The sequence below is a fragment of the Lygodium microphyllum genome, chromosome 6 (genome assembly GCF_053477565.2).
Source record: "Lygodium microphyllum isolate KBCC chromosome 6, Lygodium_microphyllum_v1.1.10, whole genome shotgun sequence".
Classification (NCBI taxonomy): Eukaryota; Viridiplantae; Streptophyta; class Polypodiopsida; order Schizaeales; family Lygodiaceae; genus Lygodium; species Lygodium microphyllum.
This window is the reverse complement of record NC_141140.1, coordinates 162,913,454-162,935,011: the sequence shown is the minus strand read 5'-3', so window position 1 is coordinate 162,935,011 and position 21,558 is coordinate 162,913,454. Positions and strand designations below refer to the sequence as shown.

At 41.7% G+C, this 21,558-nt stretch overlaps 1 protein-coding gene across 2 annotated transcripts in view; it reads left to right on the top strand.

Annotated features, from left to right (window-relative positions):
* Window positions 1–3,475: 3,475 nt before the first annotated feature.
* The window catches only part of LOC148035359 (poly(ADP-ribose) glycohydrolase 1-like), a 121,220-nt gene continuing 103,137 nt past the window's right edge, over window positions 3,476–21,558 (top strand). The window contains exons 1-2 of one of the 2 annotated variants that reach the window (XM_087680392.1): window positions 3,476–3,869; window positions 4,313–4,498. In XM_087680392.1, coding sequence (XP_087536518.1) covers window positions 3,567–3,869; window positions 4,313–4,498 — 489 coding nt within the window. In that variant the 5' untranslated portion in view covers window positions 3,476–3,566. The remainder of the gene's footprint in view (window positions 3,870–4,312; window positions 4,499–21,558) is intronic. The other variant, XM_087680393.1, reaches the window with a different exon arrangement.

Sequence of the window (21,558 nt, the reverse complement as noted above, 5' to 3'; positions counted from 1 at the left end):
AAGAATTGTGACAAGCTCTATAGATTCCCAATCAAAATTTGAGTCAAGGGAACTTTAGTTCCAAGTATGAGAAGGTAGTCCAATTTACTTTTGACGTGATTAACTCTATATCTTTAGGGTTAATTATGTTTACTGCTTCTATGGTCTCACAAAATGAAATTTTATACCTTACTTCCAAAATGGAAAGTTTTCGTGATAATACTGGCACATTAAAACCTAAAAACGCTTCCAATACTAATTTCTCAATGGGCTAGTCAACTAGTGTTTGATTAGGACTCTAGTGATGATGGAAAGCATGTATCTCCTTCGATGATGAAATTGGCTTCTGATTTGGATACTCAACATCCAAACTCAAAACATAATGGACATTACATAGTGGCTTCAGTGATGTGCGGGATCAACATGCACTTGAAAAGAAACAAAAGAGTTTGAGATGGATATGAATCTAGAAGGAAAGGAGCTAAAGCTTGTTGCCAAACAACATGCTTCTATTGGAACAACATTATAGTGTCTTTCTTAGGAGCTCTATTCTCAACATTCACATTTTGTTCTTGAGTTGGTCCGGATTGGGATAGAGTACAATAATGCTAGCCTATATGACTAGTAACATGTTATTGCTCAAGTACATGCCTGATGGAAGTTTAGGTGAACTTTATGGAGACAATGAAAATTCACTAAGCTCGGGAATGAGATATAAGACTGCAATTGGTGCTGCCAAGGGGCTTTGCCTATCTTCATCGCAAACATGCGCATGTCATAATCCATAGAGATATCAGGTCCAACAATATATTGCTAAATGAGCGTTATGAGGAACATGTTATAGAATTTGGTGTGGCAAAAGTTCTTTGAGACCAATCTCATGAATAGCTTGTGTCATCTTGTCTTGCAAGTTCAAGTGACTACGTAGCTCTAGGTATATTTTAAGTTGCAAATCTTTATAGTTGGAGTAGTACCCAAACAACCTTACGATATTCACCAAGAAGTCGATAGTAAGCCATTTTAGTCCTTAGAGAGATGGAAATATAGTAAACTTGATCTCGTTGTGAGACAAAACGCCATTCTTACATCACATGTAAGTTTCAGTGCTTTGAGTGGCATTTAGGATGGTGTTGGACATACCTCCTTAGCATCATCATCACATATCGCCCACCATTGGGATTGATGATAGTGGTAATATAGCTAAACTACTTTATCAAAATTCGATGGAGATGACCCCTCTAGTGGAAATCTTTATGATAGGTTATGTCAAGCACTCCTACATTTTCAAAATAGTGAATGTTATGTCCTTCATTTTCCTATCATGCATTTATTGTAAATTATGCTTATTCTTTAGCTAGATTGTCAATATTTGCATTCCAGCATATTAGGCTATATATTTCTCTACAACTCATGCCGTAATCAAGTCTAGTTTCCATTCATCCACAATCAAGTGCACACAGAACCTTAGATTCTCAAAACTTTTTTAAAACAACTCGTGGACACATCCTAATAACAATATTGTTTGTAGCGTTGGTAATAACACCGACTATTCTTTAAAAGATCATTTGAATGAGTAAAATGGCTAGAGTACAAAACAAATGGACAGAGCTAACAACAAGTGAATAAGAAAAAAGAATGCTCTTGTATTTGATCAACATGACTTTGTGTAAGTCCAAGGTGGAGATAAGCAAAGTCAAGATTGGTCAATATGCAAGAAGTCCTGCTAACAATCACATAGCATTGCAATATTAATAATTGGAAGGCTTTTTGGTCTTATTAACAACACCTGTACATGTACACTAAAGGTGGGATGATGCATTGATTTGCTTCAACCTCAAGGAACAGTTTTTGATGTGCACTATACTAGTTGTCCTCCCCTAAAACAATGAGTGGATTGTGAAGTTCTAGTATAGTACTATTACGCATCATACCCACCATTTTAAACAATAGAATGAGTGCTATAAGCAATTCCTTGCAATTGATTGATGGACCTTGAGATAGACTCGGTTTCCACTACAAAGCATGCAAATAATTTATTGGAATGACTTCACAAGAGCAACAACTAGATAATAGCTTTTTCAATTGCTTGAAACTCACTGATAAACCCTAAGATACACTTGAGTCCCACTATGAAGCATGCAAGTAATTTATTAGAATGGCCTTTTATTGTTTATGTTACCTGATTGCCATCAGCCCATATCATCTAGTCCTTCATTCTTGGTATTAAGGTGCCAAATTACTATTGTTCAACGGAATGCTATAGTAAGTCAATTTCAAGCTATTGTTTTCCACCACATGCAAAGATTTGAGATATGGGAGCCATTACCACATTTGACCTCTTTTCTATTAGTTCACCTTCTAGTAGGTTGCTAATGTCTTATAAATGAGTGCTATGGATACTCAACTTACTGGAAGGCATCCCATTTGAGGTAAGTTGCTCAATATTAAAATGTTAATGACAATGCAAGCCTACAAGGGTAGGGAGTTGAAACACAACCAGATGCTATGGTGATGTACCATTTCTCACATCAATCTTCAAGCTGCTTGTCAATGCCTTCTCTAGAGGCATCATACCCACCATTTTTTTCCATAAAAGGAGTGTTATTAGCAATTACTTGCAGCTCATTGATGAACCCTCCTAAGACAGACTTAGTTCCCACTATGAAGCATGCAAACGATTTCTTGGAATGATCTCATAAGAGCAACAACTATATAAGTTCACAATAGCACATGAAGAAGAAATGGAAATGCATGAAAGAAGGTACCAATACCTTTTTCATCTTTCTAAGACAAGTAAGAAGTAGTAGAATGGGAGCAAAAATCCCTCCATCCTCAATGCATTTGGAAAGAAAAGTGTGTTCTAGGCTTGTTGAGACATAAGAACTTGGTTAAGAACAGTTGAAGTGCATCCAAATTGACAGATATTGAATTGGCAAGTTGAAACTCTCCAGTTTCCTTTGCCTACTCACAATTTTTGAATCCCACCCTTTTCAAGCATGGATATTGCATTTAATCCATCGAGTTTGCTTCAAAAATGGCAACCATAGGGAGAAAAGCGAAATATCTACATCGTTCAAGCACAAACGTTATTCCAATTAGCAACCATGAAACGGAATGATATTGGCAAACAAACACAAAAAGAAGAAATGAAGCATATTGCACCACTTCCTTTTCGAAGGTAGCATGCAATATGTATCCAAGTAAGAGATCCACACATCTCAACTCAAGTATATAGCCCACTAAGTGAAACATGGCAATTTTTTCATGGTTAAAATAAACGACTCCTTTTTGGCATTTAGACAGATCACAACTCCTAACTTAAAAAGTGGGCCACTTAACTAAAGTGAGCGAGACACTTAACTCAAGTAACTCAAGTGATGTGGGGGTAATTTTTTTGGGGGGGCATACACCACCTTGCCACTGCACCATTGTAATGGCATATGCCCTATAGGACAATTCTATTCTAATAAAGACTAACTTCACATCAACACTAAAACCTTCTCTCAAGATTGAAAATTTGCAGTCTTGACACTAAAGCTCGTTCTTTGTTTTTTGAACACCGGATCATCGTCAGTCCGATCGTCGATATGGCGGAAGGTCTGATGGGGGAGACCTTCAAAGGAGCAGCAGCAGGAGGCTGCTCGTCCTCGTCCTCCTCCCCCTCCTCTATCTTGCCGTTCCTCCCTTGCATGTCCATCTCTGAGTCCGGCATCCTTCAGTGGGCTAGTCAGATCAGCTCCGCTTTGAAATCCCTCGGGCGTGGCCCTGCCGTAAGCCATGTCGTCGATGGTGAGACCCTTGGCGATTTTATAAATGACCTGCGTGAGCAAAGCTTCCTTCCTGCGCTTAATTCGGCAGCATTGCATGGATTCTTAACGTACTTCAATGATGTGAGTGAAATCTCTCATATTAATTCGACCATAACTCTTCTGATTCGGTGATGAGCGAGTTCTCGGAAGACTTCGATCATGTTGCCTAAGAGCTGTCTGATTCAGTGTATCTTATTTCCATGATCTGAGTTAATTTTCGTTGTAATTCGACCATGTCACTTAAGAGCCCGTCCGAATCAGGCAGCAGTTACTTCAGACTAATTTGAACGTGTCAGAATAATGATCATGTCCTTAAGAGTTGTCCGATTCAGTGAATTCTCAATGTACTTCGATCGTGTCAGTTTAGAGCTGTTTGACTCAGTTTCCGTTTATCATTTCGAGCACACTGGTAGTGTGAAAACAAGTGAAAAAATTTAAGTAGCATGACTGCTTTGAAAAAAACAAATAATCAGAGTCTTATCTTACATTTGATTGATTATCAAATCATATCTGATGCTTTTCAGCTTATTCCGAAGGCAGCATCGCAACAGTTCTTTGAAAATACACTGCCATGTATGGCTGATCTTGCATTGCGCCTTCCAAGTCTACTAAATGACCACTTTGGCAATGCAAAGTGGACCTTGACAAATGCTGCCACCAACTTACGTATTCTACATCCTCAACAAGCCGGCCTTGTATTTTTAAGTCAAGTAGGTAGTTTTGTAAACTGCATTATTTTATTGCAATAGACACAAAAATGAGAACTGTGCTTTCTGTTTCAAACCTCAAACTACACATGGACTTGCTTTCTAATAGTGTCATCTATAAAAAGTTAAATTCTAGTAGGCAAGGGGTGGCCTCCAAATTGTAATGGCTCCTGCAGAATTCATTTTGATTATGGAGATTATCCATTACGACATATTGTATACAAATTGCATTAGATATAATGAGGTTAGGGTCACAAGGTTATCACAGCTTAGTCCTGCCATATGATGATTGTGCATGACACAAAGGGTCGTGAACACCCCCTTTTAGATCTCGGATGTGGCTGAAGGCTGCAGAAGATGGAATGAATCCGAGGGTGGTAGATGGGGTGCTATGGTCCATCGATGAAGAAAGCTCTAAACAATCTCCCCATGATCTTGTGAATCCCCCTTTGAAGTATGAAAGCCTCGGGAATCCATAACTACATCACTGATATTGTCCCTCTCTGAAAGGAATGAGGGGTATGGGGGAACCATGAGAGGAGATGGTGGAGGTTGGGATGGAACTTATGGGATAGATGGTGCACAATCAGGAACATGTGTGACAATGGAAAGGTGCCTCATAGGGCCTTGCATAAGGGAAGGGAAATGGAGCTTGTATAGCCCCCTCTCTTGCCAACTTGTCACTAGAATGGCTCGTGTAGAAGAATCCTCAGCAAAGGCAGCCGGTTTGGTGAAGACAACTTGGGTGTAGAGTCTAGTAAGGCGATTTACTAAGAGGATATGGAAGCCCAAGTCTAGAACAAGGAGGACATTTGAGACGGAGTTCGATGGATGGTTAGATAATAGTGGCAATTTGCCAATACCTCAAAGAGGTACTGATGGAATGCCACCTATAGTGATTGTACCCTCTAATGAAAAGAGATCTTGAAGTCAAATCTCCTTGAGGAGGCATATGACTTGAAGCATTGCTGTCAATGAGCTAAGACCTCTTTGAAGATAATAGCCAAGGAAGAAGGCTCCTCCATCTCATGGTTGTGAAGGAACACAGACTTTTAAGTCACAGTTGGGATAAAGGGAGGCTTTGATGAGGCTCTAATGATGTAGCTCCATCCTTCGCTCCCAAAACATTTTCTTGAGATGCGAGGTCTTCCCACTATTGTGTTTGGATGCTGGGTTACTTGAATGGAGGAGAAATCAGCTACATTTTTGCAATACATGTTGTAGGTGCTCCACACACATTGAAGAAGGCTCACACAGTGCACAAAATTTGCGATCTTCGTGACAAATCTACATAACACAACATAGAGTATGGTCTTTTCTTTGTTGAATCTTTGGATTCACTCTTTTGGTAATGATACCATATGAGAGTGTGCAATGGAAGAAGATATGAACATGGAGAGAGAATGGAAGAGAGAGATTGATATTAATGCAGAAAATAAAAGGAAAGAATTGCATTGCTCTAAATAGAATGCCGAATACATAGCAGATTGATTAGTCTCCTTGCACGTAGCCCAAAGCGTCAGTGAGGGCATTGGATCAGGCTGATAAAGGAGAATGGAGAATGTGTTAGAAGTGGTGCAGCAATGGAAACATAGACAAGTGCTGAAATAAATTGTTGAACACAAGACAAAAGAGAAAGAAAAGAGAAGAACACTCCAAAGAAAGAGAACTTAGAGATGTGCTTGGGAAATGGAATCCATATACCAAACACGAGAATGATGCGTACAATACCGAGTCACTGACTACATGGGCATTGGCACCGGCTCCTCTCTTCAACATGAAGACCACTTGAAGAATAATGACGACTAAATAAGAGGAGGAGCCACTGAATAAATATGCCCAAAATATGCCAAATATGGCAGCTGGTTGGCTAGCAGTAAATGCCTAAATAATTACTAAGATGACCACCATAAAATGCCTAAAATACCCAATAATGTAAGCATAGCCTAGACTCACACATGAGCTGGCTAGATTGCTAACACCCTCTGTCAGATCATGGGTGATCTGATACAATACAATGATAATCATATACAACATAGACCACTAGAATAGAATCATGGATACCCAAGTCGTGGGTGATCAAGCCACCCCCAAGGTGCCTTGGATAGAACTTGATGTTGATGTTGACCGTACCAGCTCTTGAAAATAGAGAAGATGCATAATAGATCTCTGTGTCCGTCAACAATGTCGCATAGTAGCATACAAGACCATCTCGTCAAAAATGCCTTTGAACATATGTGACCATGGATTCCCCAACTTTGGCCAAGACCGCCAAAGTGTCATCTCATGTGAGCTCGGACTAGGAGCCAATCCCGCTCCTTGTCAAAGAACAATTTATCATGAACTTGGATGTCAATCCCAGCTCCAAGGTTTGAACGACTTCGATCGATGCATTAGGAATGTCCCTCTTTGGAACCTATGCATCTATATACCTGTATAGGTGCGACTCAACTGCCCCATCTTACCACCCTCTCACACTCCCTCTTTGGCACTAGAGAGTCGTGAGGGATGATTGTCTCATCTGGACTAGAAAGTAGCACAGGAAGGGGTAGTCAAGCCCTTCTTGGGGTTTGAAGAAGTGGATCCTTTTCACGCCTTGGACTACCCCTTGGCCAAAGGATCAGAGTTGAAGTCTAAGGAAGAGAATGACTCATTGCTTGGAGGAGTCCGCATCCCTCTTTTTCTACTTCTCCGTCTTTTTCTGTGAGGCTACTAACTCCTTGCAGTCCTTCTGCAAGTGTCTTTTCTTACCACAGTGATAACATAGGGCCTTTGACTTCTTTTTGTCACCTCTCTCTGAAGTTGTAAAGGCCTCACTGGAACCTTCATAATGAGACAAAAGCCTCCCTTGTAAACGCAAAGATGCCTCATGCTCAAGCAGCATCAAGGACATATGTGTAAAGCTCACATGTGTAGATGATGTTTGCACCCGCAAAACATTTGCTACTCCATCAAACCCTAGGGGATGCCCGTAGAGTATTGTTCTCATGAGACGTGCCTTTGGAAGGGCAGATTGCATGTGTAACACGGAATAAAAATGATTGAATAGTGTCCTTCAGCTCAAACTTCATTTGCTGAAGCTGTCCATAAAGGGTCACAACATGCATGGGGGAAGGTGCTTGGTACATTTGAAGCTTTGACCATATTTTTGGTGATGTCTTGCAAGAGGTAATTGCCCGTAGAACTTTTTTGGAAATACATTGAAATAATGTAGAATATGCACATGCATTGTTTGAATCCCATGTAAGCATAACTTCCTTATGGTTGTCCTCATCAAAATCTTTGGGAAGAGGAAAAGGATGCTGAGACCGAGTAATAGCGCCACATACAATGTACCAAATTTGCTTTTGCACAAACCAAGCTTTCATCATAGCACTCCATGTAATATAGTAAAGTCTATGTAACTTATCATTTGTAGACGTGCACAGAGGAGCCATATGGAGAGGAGAAGATGCAAGATAGAGGGTATACGGAGAGGGAATCTAGCCAAACCAATGGCAAAGACTTCACAAAATGAGAGTTCACATGTAGTGTAACAAAAAATTTGATAAAAAACGAAGGCCAATTGCATGTCAGAAGTGGTGCCGTTAGCAGATATATCAGCTTATGTTTAGGCATTTTTTATGGTCTTTATATTAATCATATTTAGCATTAAATGCTAGTTGACCTGATCATATTGAGGACATATTTTTGTCCTATTTATTTAGGCTCTTTCTCCTTAGTCAGTCAGTCACTCACCATCACACTTGTGGATCTTCTGTTGGGGAGAGGAGCAAGTGCCGGTGTCCACAGCCAGTGACTCACTGTTGTATGCGACTGTCTCGTGTTGGATATATGGGTTCCATTTCTCGAGCATACATATGAGTTCTCATCTGTATTGTGTTCTTCAGTGTTCTTTCCTTTCTCTTTTGTCTTGTGTTCGTCAATTTATTACAGTACATATTTATGCTTCCATTGCTGCATCCACTTTAGACATGGTATTAGATTTCAAGTTCTATGCTCCTGCTGTGTTTTCTTTATTGATTTCTGGATTGTTTTGACCATTACTGATCAGGTGATTGTTGTTCCAACCAGGGGACGTGTTTTTTCTATGTTTTTTACTGACATTAGCATCCGTATAGTCTGCATCAGCACCTCTATTGCGTGTGTGTTTGTTCTAGCCTATGTTTTGGTATCTCTGCATCTCCTCTTGGTTTGGCGGCTGCATCCTCAGGCCGTTTTTGCTGTTTCTGGTAGTTTTTGGCTGATTTTTTGACTTTTTGTAGTATATTTCTTTTTGTTTTGGTTAGATTTTGGTGAATATTGCATGTGAACTCTCATTTTCTGCATTTTGTGCTTGTGGTTTGGCTGTGTTCTCTCTTCCAATACCTTCTTTTCTCTCCTTATTTTCTTATCCTCTGCAGATGGCTCCTCTGTGCACATCCATTGATGATAAGTTACATGGACCTGACTATCTCACATGGAGTGTTGTGATGAAAGCTTGGTTTGTGCAGAAGCGGTTATGATATGTTGTATGTGGAGCTATTCCCTCGTCCTCAGTGTCCTACTTCGACATCGGATGATTTTGATAAAGACAACCATGAGGAAGCGATGCTTACATGGGATTCGGACGATGCCCGTGCCTATTCGACCTTGCTTCGATGTATTTCTAAAGCAGTTCTATCGATGGTGATCTCGTGCAAGACATCTTCTGAAGTATGGACGAAGTTGCAGGTGATGTACGTGGCACCTTTCCCCATGCGGGCAGTCACTCTTTACGGATAGCTCCAGCAAATTATGTCGAGGCCAAAGATACTATCCAGTCTTTTCTCCTTCGTGTGACCCAGATTCCAGACTAGATTCGGCACATGTAGTCTGCTCTTCTAGAGGCTCATCTTATTGGACTAGTACTCTCCAAACTCCCTTCTGTGTTTGATGGAGTGGTGAATGATTTGAGGGCGTAGACGTCATCCACTCGTGTTAGTTTTACACATATGACCTTGATGCTCCTTGAGCATGAGGTATCTTTGCGGTTATAGGGGCGGCTTTCGTCATCTTATGGAGGTTCCAGTGCGGCTTTTGCAGCTTTAGAGAGGGGTTCGAAGAAGAAGACACACTATTACCATTGTGGGAAGAAAGGCCATTTACGGAAGGACTACAAAGAGTTAGTGGCTTTCAGGAAGTAGAAGGAGAAGAAAAAAAAGAGGGATGTAGACTTCTCCGACAAGTCATCCTCTACCTCAGATTCCGACTCCGATCCTTCAGCCATAGCTAAGGCCAAGGTACAGAAAGGATGAGCTTCTTTGGCTCATGGGAAGGGATTGATGGCCCCTTCCTCTGCTGCTTACTAGTGTTGGTGATGATGGCATCCTTTACGACTCTCTAGTACCAAAGGGAGTGAGAGGGTGGACAGATGAGGCAGCCACGTCTCATCTATACATCTATACAGATACACAGGATCCAGAGAGAGACTTCCTTGACACATTGATCGAAGTGTGGTAGGTTCAAATCTTGGAGCTAGGATTGCCATCTAGGTTCATGATGGGCTGTCTGACAGAGAACGAGATTGGTTTCTCGTCTTGAGCTCACAAGGGGACACTTTGGCGGTTTGGTCAAAGGCGGGGAATCCATGGTCACGCATGTTTTAGAGGCATTTTTGACAGGATGTTCATGTATGCTACTGAGAGACATTGGGACCAACACAGAGATATGCTATGATCTTCTCTATTTTCAGGTGCTAGTACGATTGACATCGACATCAGGTTTTCTTCGAGGCACCTTTGTGGTGGCTTGCGCACCCATTGCTTGGGTATCCGTGGTTCTACTTGGTGGTTCCATGTTGTATGGTTTATGATTCCTTATCATTGTACCATTGTATTGTATCAGATCCCCCATGATCTGAGAGAGGGTGCTAGGAGATATGTCAGCTCATGTGTGAGTCTGTGCATGTTTTAGGGTTGGGCATTATTTAGGATATTTTAGGCATTTTTAATGGTCTTCATATTGATCATATTCAGCATTAAATGCTGACCGATTTGATCATATTGAGGACATATTTTGGTCCTATTTATTCAGGCTCTTCCTCCTCAATTGGTTAGTCACTCACCATCACACTTGTGGATCTTCTGCTGGGGAGTGGAGCCAGTGCCGGTGCCCATAGCCAGTGACTCACTGTTGTATGCAATTGTCTCTTGTTGGATATATGGATTCCATTTCTTGAGCTTACATCTGAGTTCTCATCTGTATTGTGTTCTTTAGTGTTCCTTCTTTCCTTTCTCTTTTGTCTTGTGTTTAGTAGTTTATTACAGCACTTGTCTATGCTTCCATTGTTGAATCCACTTCAACAATGGAAGCATAGACAAGTGCCATAATAAACTACTGAACACAATACAGAAGAGAAAGAAAACAGAACACTGCAAAGGAAGAGAACTCAAAGATGTGCTTGGGAAATGGAATCCATATATCAAACACGAGAATGATGCATACAACAGTGAGCCACTGGTTGCATAGGCACTAGCACTGGCTCCTCTCTCCACCAGGAAGACCACTTGAAGAACGATGATGAAGATTGAATGAGAGGAGAAGCCACTGAATAAATAGGCCCAAAATATGCCAAATAAGGTAGCTGGTCAGTCAGCAATAAATGCCTAAATAATCACTAAGATGACCACCATAAAATGCCTAAAATACCCAGTAATGTCAAGCATAGCCTAGACTCACACATGAGCTAACTAGACTGCTAACAGAATGCAGTAGATGGCAGAGAGTGTCCATTGGATGATGGAGAGAATGCTGACCTTGCAAAGTGCAAAAGAGAATAAGCAACCCCCAAATTTGGCTGACAAGCTGTAAGAAAGTGCCCAAAATCAGGCTGACCAGCATTTTATGCTGGTCACTTGCATAAAACAGCAAAAGGCTAGATCACTAGCCTCCATGGTGTGAGTGAAAAGCTTGGGGTGCATAAAATTGTAATGCACAACCTAACATAATAGATTGCTTGTTCCATCCTTGGATATTTAGGTGGGTGCTAGTAGCATTGGTCATAGTGGGCATGAAGTGACTTAGTGCAAATCCTCTAAGGTCACTTCGGGGTTAGGGCAGTTGAGGCCCTATCGTGCATATCATTGTGTGATCACCATTCTCGGACTTTTGGCCCGTAAGTGTGGCATTATTCAGTGTGATCGCCTAAAGTGTTGTACTCTCTCTCTCTCTCTCTCTCATTAATTCATTACTTATTCGTGATTGAGTATTGTTCTGCATCAATTAATTCTTCTATTCTCGTTCATTTTCCATTAAATTAATTGCACAATCACTCCATGCTTGGGCTAATAGTGGTATTAGAGCGGCTTTCTTTCATCGCCATTGCCATTGCTCGTGATCATTTGCCACGCAGCCATTGCCATTGAGCCCCACACCTCGGCTGATTGCTACCCCGAGCCATTGCCCTCGCACCGGCTCTATTGTCTTCTTGGCAATTGCACCTCGTGCTGCCATATTCCTTCACTCGCCTCTGATTGCAACAAATCATTGCACCCAATGATCCCATATTGAGCTTCTACTCTGTTGATTGCTGCACCTTGTCACCTGCCTAATGTGGACTTGCTTACCTGCGTGGCCGTCGCCTACCAGTCGCTTTCCTGATCGCACCTATGTCTCTGCTGTTCTGGTCACACATGCAGACTTAGTGGGAGATTAGGTTAGGTGTATGTTTGTTGGACAGGCGACAAGATAGACAACCAGTGCTTCAAAAGTAGTGTGCAGGTTGCTGCGTCGTCCCCTGGTTACCACCTGTCCACTGCCCTAGGTGCCACCTTCAATCTGTTTGCCTCGTCATCGATCTGCAGGGTGCTGCGCCTCATCCTGACACGCATGCCCATGCACCCTGCTCTTGGACTTTGTATCACCTATCTACCATGCCCCACTGACCCGCCGATGTGACACCTTTGCCGCCACGTGTCTCAACGATCGCGATCCATAATTGCTGACAGCCCGCCAACACATCACTGACACATTTGCCTCCTTGTTCCCAGTTAGCTGAAAAATTGTCATATCTTAGTTATTCATTATTTTTAGATTTCAGTCAAGCCCTTGCTTCTACACCTCTGCCCTTCTTAAACACAAATTAAGCCAAATTTGGGAATTTTCATCAAACTGACCCAATTTGATCCAAATTTCATCAAAATTTGGAGATTTTCTATCAATTCTGCCAAATTCTTCATCAGATTGAAGAAATTTGATGTGTGCTCTTCATTGAATTTGGGGCTTTTCACTAATTTGGCCAAATTTCACTGAAAGTTTTCGACAATTTTGGGGCTTTTAAAGAATTTGGCATTCTTCATCAATATTGAGGCAGAATTCATTATTGAGCCTAACATTCGGCATCTTTCGAGTAATTTATCAAATTTCTCTTCAATCTCCCGACAAAATTTGGGGCTTTTTGTCATTTGAGCCCTATTTCACCCCAATTTCTATAGAAAGTTTGGAGCTTTTCTGAAATTCATAAAAAATCAATATCAAGGCTCAATCAAGCTTAAGGCATGGCATTTGGCATTAATAGGGTAAAAATTTTACCCAACTTCTTCAAATTCTTTTCATTTTTCGGGTAAATTTTGGGGGTTTTGCCCAATTCCACCACCAAGGTGCCCAAAATCCGGGGCTTTTCCCTTAATTCATTTTCTTGGCCCTCAACATGCTCCAAAATTATATTATTTGGCTGCTGGCCCTATTCTTTCCCGACATTGAAGACAAATTTGATCATTTTGGCGTATTGTTGGGCGAATTTTCAGTATATTCAGCTGCTGTCCACATTATTGGAGCATTTCTGGTCATTAATCTCTGATTTCAGCATATTGCTGATTATCGACTCCCATGCCTAGGCTATCTTGATCTTGGTGCTAGGCTTGAGCGGAGGGCCAAGCTCTAGTCCCAAGGAGATAGCCAACTTGGAGTATCTCTAGAGTACATTGAACTCACCTCTTGAATTTATATCCTCGTACTAAAGACCACAAATCAAGAGTGGCAAGAGATGCACCTTAAGTAGATGATGAAAGAGTGGAATGATATCTAAGATACAATACGATTTGTCTTGTCTTGTGAGCTTTGATGTTGAGCTTGAGCATAGGGCCAAGCTCTCCTGCAAAGAGAGCTTCAAGTTAGGGTAGGATTTGTATTGTCCCCTATGGGAGGCTTGAGTACAAGGCCAAGCTTTGCTTCCAAAGGGATCTCAAGGATTGAGTGGGAAAACTATCTTACCCTCACAACCAGGCTTGAGTGCATGGTCAAGCCTTGATGGATCATGTACTATAGATGATGACCAAGGACTCTCATCTCTATGCTATCTTGACCTTGGTCCCAGGCTTGAGCAGAGGACCAAGCTCTTCTCCCAAGGAGATACTCAACATGGAGTTGCTCTAGAGTACATTGGAATCACATCTCGTGAATTTATATCCTCATACTAAAGACCACAAATCAAGAGCGGCAAGAGATATCCATCAAGTGGATGATGACAATGTGGATCCATATCTGAGATACATTAGGAAATGTGTTGTCTTGTGGGCTTTGATGTCAGGCTTGATGGTTCTATTGATAGGTACAAAGCGTGACAAGGAATTGACTTTGAGGAGGCTTTTGCCCCTACGCCTTGCATTACTACCATTAGGAGTATTATTGCCCTTGCTGCCCACTTTCATTGCGAGGTGCATCAGTTGGACATCAAGACAACATTTCTCCATGGATATCTCACCGAAGAGGTATATGTTTCTCAGCCTCTAGGATTTGCAATTAAAGGTTTTGAGCATAAAGTTTGTCGTCTTAAGAAGGCTTTGTATTGTTTAAGGCAAGCTCCACGGGCTTGGTATGCCTGTATACATTCTCTATTGCATCTCGGATTTTAGAGTAGTCCTACCGAGGCTACTCTTTACATTTGACATCAGGGATCTGATTTTATTATTCTTGTGTATTATGTTGATGACATGCTTGTCATTGGGACCCAGGCTAGTCGAATTGTAGTGTTTTAGGTTGAGTTACTGCAAGCATTTGTCATGACAGATCTTGGTCTACTTCACTAGTATTTGCGCATCCAATTTGCTACCATTGAGGAGGGTATCATTATGACACAATGCAAGTATATTGGATGGCTTCTTCAGTGTTTTCAGTTTGAGGATTGTAAGCCCGTGTCTACTCCCTTGGAGCCTAGTTTTAGATTCACTTCTGATGATGGTAGTGGTTTCTTTGATACTACTTTATATTAGCAGGCTGTTGGATGCTTGATTTATATCTGTCACATGAGGCTCGATCTTCAATTTGTTGTGTCTCAGTTGAGTAGATATATGCATAGCCCTTCAGTACTTCATTGGTAAGTAGTTAAGTGGGTCTTCCGTTATCTTAAAGGCACTCAGGATCTTGGCCTTTTCTACAAGGCTGATTCTTCACTCTCTTCGCATGGATATTTTGACAGTGATTGGGTTGGATGTTTAGATTCTCATGTCTCTCATAGTGGCAATTGCTTCTTCTTGGGCACATCTCTTGTTTCTTGGTTCAACAAGAAACAAACTACAGTTACTACTTTCAGTTGTGAAGCTGAGTACAGAGTAGCGTTCACAGCCACAATGGAGTGTGTTTGGCTCCGCAAGTTACTTGCAGATCTTCACGTGCACTAGATGGCTCCGACACTTATCTACACTGATAGCCAGAGTGCTTTGGCCATTGCACGGAACCCAGTGTTCCATGCTAGCACAAAGCACATAGAAGTTCATTATCATTATATTCGTGAGCGGATGTTAGCTAGAGAAATAGAGTTGTCTTATGTACCCACTAAAGACAACTTGGTAGATATTTTCATGAAGGCTCTTCCTCAACCACAGTTCCAGGCTTTTCGTCAAGCCTTGAACTTGATTCCATTTGTTCCATGATTTATCATACTTTGTATTGGCATAGGTTGCCATATCCACTTGGATGAACTTGTGCAACCATGACCTCATGTTTCTTTTTATTTTCTAGGATTCTCTCATTTTTGCTAGATTAGTTTTCCCATCTCATGGAGGGGGGTTTGTAGGTCAATGTTATGACCTAAGTGTTGATGCCTTTGATCCATGATCCGGGCTCCCTAGGCATTTAAAATGTCATTAAATGTAGTTTTTGCCCCTAGTGCACTAAGTGACACTAGGGTTAGGGTTTATTTTAGGGTTTCCTATGACTGTTAAGCCGTTTGGGTTTCATATTTTATTATTTAAAGACACCTCATGCCTCATTTTGCAAAAATGTGGCATTATTTAGTGTGATTGCCTAGAGCGTTGTACTCTCTCTCTCTCTCTCACGTTAAATCATTACTAGCACAATCACTCCACGCCTGGGCCAATAGTTAGTAGGATTGTCAACTCGTGTGAGCCTGTGCATGCTTGTTAGGGCTGGGCACATTGTCTTTTATTTTAGGCATTATTTTAGTGATTTATTTGTGCTTTTTATGTCAGTCAGCCAACAATTAATTCTGGCTGCCTAGTTGCTATATTTGGCCTATTTATTGTGGGGCTCCTCGTCGTGGTCGTCGTCATCCTCCTCAGTCTCATTACCATTCTTCAGGTGGACTTCTTGTTGGAGAGAGGAGCCGGTGTGAGTGGCCATGCAGCCAGTGACTCATTATTGTATGCGATTGTCTTGTGTTTGGTACATGGGTTCCATTTACTGAGCACATCTTTGAGTTCTCTTCTTTTGCAATGTCCTTCTGTTTTCTCTCTCTTTAGTCTTGTGCTTAGCAGTTTATTTCAGCACCTGTTTTCTCTTTCTTCTGTCTTGTGTTGAGCAGCTTATTTCAGTACTTATCTATGCTTCCATTGCCACATCCACTTCTGACATGGTATCAAATTGCAGGATCTAGGTTTGTGTTGCGATCTCTTTGTTGGTTTTAGATCCTCCCCTTCTTTGCTGATCAGGAGACGACTTGTTTGCTGCATGCCCTTTTGCATTTTCAGCATGTGACATTTCTCGATTGCTGGGCAATGTCTTATGACTTTTTTTTTGCAGATTTTGGTACTACGGGTGAACTCTTTTATTGTGTAGTCTTTGCTGTTTGGTTGGCTGTCTTCTCTCTTTGTATACCTTCTATCCGCTATCTTCTCTTCTTATCCTCTCCATATGGCTCCTTTCTGCACTTCTACAGATGATAAGTTACATGGATTTGACTAATTTACCTGGAGTGCTGTGATGAAAGCTTGGTTTGTGCAAAAGCGGATCTAGCATATTGTTTGTGGAGCTATTCCTCGTTCTCAATGCCTTTTTCTTTTTCAAAGATTTTGATGAGGACAACCATGAGGAAGTTGTGCTTACATGGGATTCGGAGGATGCCTGTGCCTATTCTGCTCTTCTTCAATGTATTTCTAAGAAAGTTGTACTAGTGGTTACCTCTTGCAAGACATCTCCCGAAGTATGGTTGAAGCTTCATATATTGTACAAGGCACCTTCCACCATGAGTGCAATGATCCTTTATGGCCAGCTTCAGCAGGTGATGTTTGAGTCTAAGGACACCACTCAGTTATTTTTGCTCCGTGTTACACAAGTACAGGACCATATATATATATATATAGCCTCTCTCTCTCTCTCTCTCTCTCTCTCTCTCTCTCTCTCTTTGGTTGTTTGACACCCTAGTCACACCTGCATTACTACATGGAGTAGAGGTATGGGGTTGCAGCTTGTACCACAGGCGTCTTAGCCCACTCACTGATCAGATTGGAGTAGAGAGGGATTATTATGATGGTTGGGATAGCATGGAAAGGCCATTGATCATGATGATAGCACGTATGATTAGGAGTAAGCCCTCCACTCCACATCCCATTTTCGGAGCAGAGCTAGGGGCAACATCTATAGTTATGGAGGCACTCTTCAGGGCAGTGACCTTTTGGCACAGACTATGGGAACTTCCACGCCATAGATACTCTAGATTGGCACTAACCTCATCTAGACAACTAGCAGCAGGAGGTGAGAAGAATTGTTGGTTTTCACAGATGACTATTTGGATGAGCCTACATGTTTTGGATATTGACTGTCTTCCACCTTTGGATTATAGCCTTGACTGCTCTACACTTTCTCTCAGCGGATCAGAGTTGAACCAAGTGATCAGAGCTGATATCTTGAGGATTGAGACAACAAGGACATGGATCCATCCACCACTCCCTCTAGGATTGAGGATGGAGTTCTACAGAAGTCATTTCTTGTGTCTCTCCGATGATGGTTTCACTATTCGGCCAGCATATATGGACACCCATCTCTCCCATAGCGTACGGGTTGCTATCAGACAGATTCACACCTCCTCATATAGGCTTTAGATGGAGATAGGCAGATGGACAAATGCCCTAGCAGAGGATAGGACTTGTCAGCTTTGTGGTCGAAAGCGCGAGACAGAGGAGCACTACATATGCAGATGCACAATATACTATGACATACGAGGACAGTACCACTGCCTCTTCCGTGATGGATTTGGACCCCTTCGTCGTGTCATGGAGTATGAGGACTAGAGATGCCTAGGTCTCTTCCTCCTGGAGCTCGAGAGGCGCCGAACTGCACTGTTGCGAGATAGGAGGCCAGCTCACCCAGAGGGACACACACAGAGAGCAATGACAGACTTTTTCTATAGAGCCGACCCTACTGACACTACCAGCCTAGCAGAGATAGAGCCACCCCGCCAGACACCTTATAGGCCACACCGTGGAGTCACATTGGATAGAGCCATTTCCCTTCGTCGAGCATGATGACCTCGTCTACTAGGACCACGTCCAAGGAGGCCACACCACAGTCGGATTAGAGCCATTATCATGGGACACCGCAGACTCACCACGAGGCATATCAGTGAAGTAGCTAGGGATTGCATCATAGTTGAGATCATGTGCAGATCTTGAGATCAGCTAAAGCCCATAGTCCTGTCAGAGTGCAGCGATGCGGAAGCGTAGGACAAAGACTGAGAGAGAGAGAATACAGAGAGAAGAGAGAGAAAAGGAGACAGTGTAAACGCAGAAAATTTGCGGTGTAGTATGCTGTATAAGAGTGCAGAAATACACAAGGGGGCAGAGGAAATATCTGCGTATGTCTCCGACTTGATGACCTCGATCTCTGTCAGCCCGAGCACTGTCTGTCTCAGCCAACAGATCTCAAGATCAGAATCTGAATAATGAATGCTGGAGTGAGCCACCAAACAGGCTATAAATAGCCGAAAAAATAGAAAATCCCAGCAATAGGTCGGCTGCATTTAATGCAGCCGACTGCAGGAAATTTGGCCGACTGCACAACAAATCTGGCCGACTGCAGGTGCTGACGTGGCACTGACGTCCGTACTTGTCGAGCTATCCAGCTGTCCAGGAAATGATTGTCTAACAGTCCCCACCACACTTTTGTACATGGTTCTATCAGATCTGGTTCTCCTTTCCTTTCCTTTTCTTTTTTATCAATGGAACAACACTACACATGGTTCAACCCTAGTATAGTCCCATCGTATAGTTATTTTCAGTATTGTTTCATAGGCCACCCACTTATTTGTAATGTTATCTTTTCCTTTACTGATGAGACGACATTAGATATGGATGCACTTTGGATTTTGTCTCATAGGCCACATTGGCGCTATGTAGACGTTAATATATCTTTCTTTCTTTCTTTCTTTCTCAATCTTCTCTCTCTCAAGCCCACACTTCTCTTATTTGTATGATCATTCATGTACGAGTATCCACTCCTATCTATGTAAGTTGTAAGTTGTAGGTAGCAATAGTGCATATTGCGCATGCAACATCAGGTTTTGGCACGTTATCCTCAAGTATTCATCTTATATACTCTAATAGTATTGCTATTTAGACATGAAACATCTATTCTATTATCTTTAGTCCAAAATAATCAAGTTAGTTTTTTTTCCCTACTAATATTGTATCGTACCTTATTAAATATTAAGGTACCATTTAGTACCATGTTTTATTGTACAGTACTGTATTGTACCTTTCGTACTTGACAACTAGGCTTGGAGTTGGCATTGACATCCAATTTCATGATGAGCTGGTTATTGGATAGAGAGAAGGCTTGGCTTCTAGTCTTGAGCTCACATGAGGAGACACTTTGGTGATCTAACCAAAGGCGGGGAATCCACGGTCACGTATGTTCAAAGGCATTTTTGACATGATGGTCTTGTATGCTATTACGAGACATTGACGACGGACAGAGAGACATGCTATGGTTCTTCTCAAATTTCAAGAGTTGGTACGATTGATATCGACCTCATGTTCTTTTCGAGGCGCTTTGGTGGTGGCTTGATCACCCACTGCTTGGGTATCCATGGTTCTACTTTGGTGGTTCTATGTTGTATGGACTATGATGAGTCATTATCATTGTATTGTATTAGATCACCCATGATTTGAGAGAGGGTGTTAGCAAGATTGTCAACTCATGTGAGTTTGTTCATGCCCGTTAGGGTTGGGCACATTGTCTTTTATTTAGGCATTATTTTAGTGATTTATTTGTGGCACTTGTAGCATTTTATTTGAATCGGCCAGCATTTAATGCTGGTTGACCAGCTACTGTATTTGGCCTATTTTGTGCCTATTTATTGCGGGGCTCCTTCTCCTCCTCCTCGGTCATCATCATACTTTAGGCGGACTTCCCATTGGAGAGAGGAGTCGGTGCCAGTGCCCATGCAGCTAGTGACTCATTGTTGTATGCAACTGTCTCGTGTTTGGTATATAGATTGCATTTCCTGAGCACATATCTGAGTTCTCTTCTTTTGCAGTGTTCTTTTGTTTTCTTTCTCTTTTGTCTTGTGTTCAACAATTTATTTCAGCACTTGTCTATGCTCTCATTTCTGCATCCACTTCTAACAACGAAGCCCTTTGATTCATATGATGCGCAATAGAGTAAGTCTAGTACATGCACTCTCTATACGAGTGTAATACCTTGTGTTGGGATGATTGCCCAAGAGCTCTGAGACGAGAACTCAAAGGTAACCTTGCTATAGATCAATACCTTGCGGTACATAGGCTTTATGCAACTGCAAAAGCTTCAAATCTCATCTCTAATCCAAGAAAACATGTAGCATATAGTTGCTACCATCAAAGGGCATGATCCTAAGTGACGATAAGCTCCAAATCCAATGAAATCTCTGTATGAGCCTAATTACATGAATTCAGCCCTGTTTTATTGTTATGGATACCAGTAAATAACCTTCTTTATGCTGCCCCAAAAACACCCTAAAGAGGTTCTTTATATACTTCAAGCATACACTCACTGTACACAAGCATATGCATCTGGTGTTGATCCCTATGTGCAAAGATCAATGCAGAAAATTCAGGACAGCACTTTTCAGCTGAATACTCTGTTTTGCTTGTTCCGTGCAGTTCATTTCAGTCCCAAATCACCCATTTGTTGCCCCAATCAATTCCTGGAAGTTCAAAGAGTGTTCAGCACTGTTCCTTGTTGCCAAATGCATGAGTTTCGTCTCCCTTCTCTCCATGAATGATAGTAGCCCCTCTTGCCCTATTTGCACCAGTTTTTGGCATGCTGAATTCAGCCCTTCTTCACCTTACTTATCTCCACTTTACCCTCTTTCACAAAATGTCATAAGTTCCCCACTTATTCTGTTTGGCTTTATGGCTAGGAGGTGAGTTTGATGTCCAACTCCTTTATATTTCTAGATATAACTTGTGTTGTGTCTTGTGTGCAGGTTGGATCCTAGGTGGGTGTTTCATTGGTATTAGAGCATCAATTTGCTATTTGGCGCGAGTTTTGATGATATGCATAAAACCACTTTTGCTCACATAACAATGGTCATGAAGTGACTTAGTGTGAATACACTAAGAACTCTTTGGAATTAGTGCAAATGAGTCCTATTTATAGGACTCAAGGCCCTATTGTGCATATCATTGTGCGATCACCATTCTTGGACTTTTGGCCTGTAGATTGACGTGTTCGTACAACGGAATGGTGTGGATTGGTGGTATGGGATGCTAGTTCTTGGTACATGGTCATGACCTAGAGTGATGCCAACTTTTAGGCTTGGGAGTAAGCCCGTTTGGCTCTATGGCTAGGAGGTGAGTCTAATGTTCAACTCCTTTCTATTCTTGGAT